At 38.4% G+C, this 6,573-nt stretch overlaps 1 protein-coding gene across 6 annotated transcripts in view; it reads left to right on the forward strand.

The window, feature by feature from the left end:
* Positions 1-6,573, forward strand: part of usp34 (ubiquitin specific peptidase 34) — a 56,195-nt gene that overhangs the window by 9,524 nt on the left and 40,098 nt on the right. For all 6 annotated transcript variants that reach the window (XM_057332486.1, XM_057332489.1, XM_057332487.1 and 3 more), the window contains exons 2-4: positions 4,013-4,100; positions 5,050-5,515; positions 6,503-6,553. In XM_057332486.1, the coding sequence (XP_057188469.1) occupies positions 4,013-4,100; positions 5,050-5,515; positions 6,503-6,553 (605 nt within the window). The remainder of the gene's footprint in view (positions 1-4,012; positions 4,101-5,049; positions 5,516-6,502; positions 6,554-6,573) is intronic.

Below are 6,573 nucleotides of genomic sequence, written 5' to 3' on the forward strand. Positions count from 1 at the left end.
TATCGTGCAACCCTACGCGGGAGCTTCAACGAGTCCACGGGGCCGCACACGTGCACAGCTTAAAGAGAACATTGGTTGTAATATTTCTGTACCCATGTTTTACATTTTTAACAAAAAGTTGCCTGTGAGTAAACGGTAATTAGCGGACCTCTTGCAGTTCCACCCCTGGTTGAAGACCCATGGTTTACGGCGGTTCGCGCTGCCAGCAGCGCTTTGTGAGCACGCAGCAGACTGTACCACAAGTAGAGTATAGCAATTGCAAGTTCACATTACATTATTTTAAATACATTCACAGGCAAACCTCTTCAAAAACGGATCATCTGTATCTTACATATGGGCAATGTTAGCATAAAACATGATGTGCTTATGTAGTTTTGATTGTTTCTCTGAAGGCTATGAGGGTTCAGTCAGTGGAGGGAGGAGGATTGACAGTGTGATATGATCGCCACCTCTGCCAACACAAGCACTATGCAAAAAAGCATATAGAGAAAACAACCACAGCTCTTTACTAAAAGCTGCACCTGTTACAGGGTTTTTCCTGGCTCAAAATGAGGCGGAGGTGGTGCCATCCTGATCTTGTACACACACACACACACACACACACACACACACACACGCACACACACACGTAGGCCTACCGTACCTTAAAGTGGCTTAACCAAAGTGACTTTGAGTTTGACATTAAAAGTTCTAATAAAATTAGAAAAAAATGATAATTATTAAGTTATATAAAACATTACTTTTATTCAACCAAACAGAAATGTTTTTTTAATCAAGTAAAGCTTTTTTATCATTTCAACTAACTTTTCATCCCACAATAGCCAACTGAATTAACCACTCTTTCTAAATGAGCAAAGCTCATTCACATCTTGCATTCTCTGCGGTTCACTTTAAATGATTCAATGATCTCTTATATTCGCTAGTGACTGAAAAGTTCAATAGTTTAAATGAATCTGTTCAAATGAGTCATTCGTGTGCGAGTCGTTCTGAACGCAATGTGCGTTCATACTGGCGAACCCTCTGTGTACAGTATACACTGATTCAACGATCCAACTGCACAGCTAAAGACACTACAATGATGTACGTCATGTTCATTTAATAAATTTCAAGAAATTAAACGTACTTGGATACAAAACAAACAGCCATGAAACACAGGCTGGCTCTTGTTCTGCAACTCTTTTTAGCGCCTCAGTGTGCTGATAACGAAACAGCGCCTCCACTGTGTCGTAATGTCGCAACTGCAGTTACAAATGACAGTCTGTTAAATGCACGCAGCATTTCTTGTGAAGACTCAACATAATTTTGGCGATAGCCTGAGGCGGCACGACATTTGACGGAGGCGGCCGCCTCCAATTTCTCTATGCATGAAAAACCCTGTGTTAAGAAAACAAAGCATAATTTTTGTGCAATTACTGCCTGTCATTTGAGTTTGTGACAAAACATTTTGCAATGTTTACATATTGTTTATTACTGCATAATATATGCAGTATAATATTATTCATTAAAATATAAGTTTAATGTGTTTCATAAAATTCAAGTTGATTTTATAATGCCTACATTTTTTGCATTTTGTGTATTTAAGGTGAATAAAAGACTATTTTCCCTATATATTTCATCATTGAGGATTTCTTTAAAAAAAAGTCTAAAAATCTTGTCTCGTTCTCGTGAACTCAATCTCGTGTCTCGTCTCGTGGGATAAGTGTCTCGTCACACCCCTATTTCATAATGATCTCTCTTGGTCTGAGATCTCCTGCAGTGTGGACATAGTGGATTTGGTTATGAGACTAAGGAATGTGAGAAATGAAAATTGGTGTTATTTACCCCCCAATGTTTTTCAAAATGTTGTTGTTTTTCTTGCTGTGTATGTTTTGCAGATTTGCTGTGGCATTTGCTAGAGAAAACATCACTTGACTTGTTGTTTATGGTTTGAACAAACACTTTGTTCACCCAAAGAAAATTATCTTATTTACTTATCCTCATGCCAGATCTATAGACTTACTTTCTCCAGTTGAACAGTTTATTTATAAAAAAAAGATGTCGCGTACATTTCTCCAATCCAATATTTTGAGCTAATTTACCAAAATTAAAACCAAAACAAACACATCCGAATGCTAAATGCTAAAATGCTACATCTAGTGACATTGATTTTGTGTCTGTTTTGCTGAAACATCATATGACAAGTAGTCACATGTTTTGGTTCTGTGCTTGTTTTGGCTCGGATCACCATTTTTGGATTTAGTGCCTACTGGGGTTGTTACAGTACAGGGCTCAACATTAAGCATTGTCATGTGGTTGTCCTTCGGACAAGTAAATTTGTCATTCACTTGTCCGACTACAAAAATTATTTGTCCAAAGATAAAAAAATGATATTTCATTTGAATTATAATATAATATCATTGTTTCGGATTTAGATTGGTCAAGTTTGCTTCTAAGCATTTTAACTAGTGTCCGCTTTGGCCGCCTGAATTTGGTTATAGGCCTACTCTCCGTGACTGCTATAAAACAAAGGCAAGCAGTAATTGTTATTAGTGTTAAGGCTGTAAGTTAACTTTTTTTGCACATAGCACTAGTGCTATACCAAGTAGTATCACGGTGCTGTGCCATGTTCATTGAAACTACAAAATCAACCAATTTCCTTAAAACACATCTAAATGAAATATTTTGTATTGTATTGACCACTACAGTAATTTGCAGTATTAACTATAGTAATTGGATAAATTGTAGCAAATGCTGTAGTATACTTTAATATTTACTATAGTAAGTTTCAAAAACGCTAGTGTCTTGGAATTTTAGTTAAGTTTACTTTAGTAAAAAATACTAAAGTAAACTAAAAAATGTTTCACATGGGAACTAATTCAAATGTGCGACAAATATTATTTATACAGCAATGTTTATAAATGGAAATGTTAGGCTTACTTTAAATGTGAAACTACAAACTTACCACTGAACCGTAATAAGAACCGAACTGTGGATTTTGTGAACCGTTCCACCTCCAATAATATTTGTCGCTTTAGCTTTTTTGCGATGTTACCGTAGCACCTGTACACCATGCAGGTTGCAACCCTAGTGCCTAGATGTGCTTGATTTTAATTTTGCTATACAAGCTTAAAATATTACACCTTATTTTGATTGCTTTAAAGCAGCACTATAGAAACTTTGCTCGCGGCTCCCCCATGTGGTTGATAAGCGCAATTGTCTGTTACCAGTACTGTAAATAATGTCGCTGTATAAGCTTCCCCGTGGGCAGCGCAATGCATGTGAATTTGTTTACTAAGCTGATGGAACCGGTGAATGCAACCATATCGCATTCTTCGGCAGGCAGGGGATAATTTTTGAGACATTATTTTAAGGTTGAAAAACGACAAAAGTGTTGCTTTTAAGGATTTATGCATGTGCATAAACATTTTGGGACCTATGTGTAAAAAGTTGGTATTTAGCTAAAGAAAGGAAGTCATATACATTTAGGATGGCATGAGATTTTCAGAGAATTTTCATTTTCCAGTGAACTTTGCTTTTTTGCTAGGTATTAAACGTCACTGTGCTACTGGCCGTGCACCCAGATGTGAATAATGCTTCAATGCATCCTAGTTTTGTGCTTTTTCTAAGGATTTGGACTCATGATTTTCACTTGTTGAATGATAAAACAATACACTCATAAACTGAATCTAGATTTAGAGGATGGTCTCTTTTGAGTCCAGCAGGAAACCACCCAGAACACCCTAACACTGCATAGTTACAAAACACACTCGAAACTCCATAGCAACTGCATAGCAACACTCTGGGCTTGTTTTGGCACAGTCAAGCAGCCAGTCACATGTTGTTCACATAATTTCACTCTTCTGCATAAGAATAAACTGTTTTGTTGTTCAGTGTGTTTCAGATGTGTAACAATGTGTGCGTTGTGTACAGCTTGAGCTCAGTGTCTCAACTCTGGTTCTTTAAAGGCATACTGACCTCAGACTGCCTCCCGGTCTTGTAGTAGGTTTATTAACGGTCTCTCTCTCTTTCTCAGTCTCGGATTCAGACAGCTCAGATGGCCTGCAGCTGAAGAAAGAACATGCCTTAAGAGTATTCACCTACATCAGCACATGGACACAGAGGTCATTGCTTTGACATTTATTTACTCTCTTCATTCGTTTGTTCGTTTTTTGTTAAGCCATTCCTGCATCCCTCCATGCATCTCTTAACCCATGCATTATTCACCCATGCATCCCCCCATGCATCTCTTAACCCATGCATTATTCACCCATGCATCCTTCCATGCATCTCTTAACCCATGCATTATTCACCCATGCATCCCTCCATGCATCTCTTAACCCATACATTATTCACCCATGCATCCTTCCATGCATCTCTTAACCCATGCATTATTCACCCATGCATCCCTCACCCATGCATCCCTTAACCCATGCATTATTCACCCATGCATCCCTCCATGCATCTCTTAACCCATGCATCCCTCCATGCATCACTTAACCCTACATCTCTTAACCCATGCATCCCTCCATGCATCACTTAACCCTACATATCTTAACCCATGCATCCCTCCATGCATCACTTAACCCTACATCTCTTAACCCATGCATCCTTCCATGCATCTCTTAACACGTTCATGTGTACACCTGCATGTTTAATTTGTATATTCAACGTCTAATGTGTATATCTTGTCTATATTGTGTATATACTGTCTATGTGTATAATTTACTGTATATTGTCTTTTTTTGTACAGTCTGTATACTTTGCACTGTTCGTCTGCACTGCATACTGTCACTTAAGTTTGTATAGTGTTGTATTATACATGGGTGAAAGCATGCATGCAAGCAGGCATCCATTTGCTCATGTATCCTTGCATTCATTCATACGCTGTCCACTCCATTCTGCCACATTTTTTGTCTTTTCACAGTTCTTTTAGACCTTGCTGTTCTCTGACATTAATTTGTTAATATATTATGACATGCTCCGTGTATGCGGAGACATCAGCAACTCTTCACATGTACATGCTTCAGTCCAATAAATCCACGCGTTGATTCTCCGTGTGTTCGCTTGCAGGCAGTGTCTGTGCTGTTTCAAAGAATACAAACACCTCGAGGTATTCAACCAGCTCGTCTATGCCCTCATTCACCTGGTTATTGCCCAAGTGACCAACCTTAGGGACCGTCTACGTAGTGGCCATGACAACAGTAAGACTGAGGGAGCAGGTTCCGAATGGAGCTCCGCCCAACCACAGCCGTCGCCTGGCGAGGACGAGCCTTTGAATGTGGAAAGGGACTCAGCTGAGGAGGACGGTGGAACGGAGGAGGGAGAGCAGAACCAAAAGCAGGGAGTCAAAACGGACCCCCTACCCCGGCTCGGTGAGCCCACGTCGGACGAGAGCGGGAACGAGAGCAGCACGGACCTTTTTCTGTCCTGGAGCACGGAAGACCAGGAGAAACTGCTGCTGTGTGCTGCCAAGATCTTTCAGATTCAGTTCCCCCTGTACACGGCCTACAAACACAACACACATCCCACTATAGAGGTAATACACAAAACTTTGGAGAACCTTGATGGGAAATATCCTATTTAGTATATCATTGCATGCATTCATTTTAGTCAGTCTATGAGTTGTCAAGCTTGTTTGACAAAATTTTTTTTTTTCTCTGGTTGTGTGAGAAGGTTTTGTTGCATTAGTGGTGAAAATGTTGGTCAGCGAGTCCATTTTATTGAGACTAAACTTACTTTGTACATTATGTAGTAATTATAACTTCCGAATTTGTAAGTTGACTTGAATGTAGTAAGTCAAAATTCTTGGGGATCTTTCTACAGGATTGTAGGCAATATACTACAGACTTTGCAGGGATGGTAAGATAGTACATACTTGACATGAATTGTGGGTAATGTTGTACAGACTTCGCAGGGATCGTGTGTAGACGTATATTCAGTTATTATGCATTAGGGCTGTCCAACAATTAATCGTGTTTACACATATGTAAAAGTTTGTTTACACATAATATATGTCTGTTCACTGTGCATATTCATTTATTATTTATGATCACATACAGGCATACAGTATATTTAGGAAATATTTCTATGTATGTAATTTGTAATTATGTAATGTAATTTAAACTATATATATATAGTATATATATTTCCTAATTATATACATGTATGTGTAAGCGTTTATAAGTACAAAATAAATATGCATAGTGCACAGACATATGTAAACAAACTTTTATTCTGGATTAATGGTTGAACAGCCCTTTTACGCATGCATAAATATCCTTGGTGCATTCTTGAAAGTTTTTATGTTTTACTGTGAAGTTTTTTTTTTTTAATGTAACTTTAATCTCTATAAAGGTAAATGCACACCCCAAAATAGACAAAGAGAGTGTACCATTATGAGGCCTTAGGGCTTCATTATTTTTCAATTATTTCAGTATTTTTTCATGTAGTTGTTACCGCTGGTTGTGTGGTTGTAATTTGGGTCACTGTTTTTAATATGCTTCGATTTCTTTTTTGTCTGCAGGATATCTCAGCACAGGAGAGCAATATCCTCGGCTCTTTCTGTGATATGAATGTAAGAAGTCTCTCTCTCCC

This window comes from Triplophysa rosa, linkage group LG4 (genome assembly GCF_024868665.1).
Source record: "Triplophysa rosa linkage group LG4, Trosa_1v2, whole genome shotgun sequence".
NCBI classification, from domain to species: domain Eukaryota; kingdom Metazoa; phylum Chordata; class Actinopteri; order Cypriniformes; family Nemacheilidae; genus Triplophysa; species Triplophysa rosa.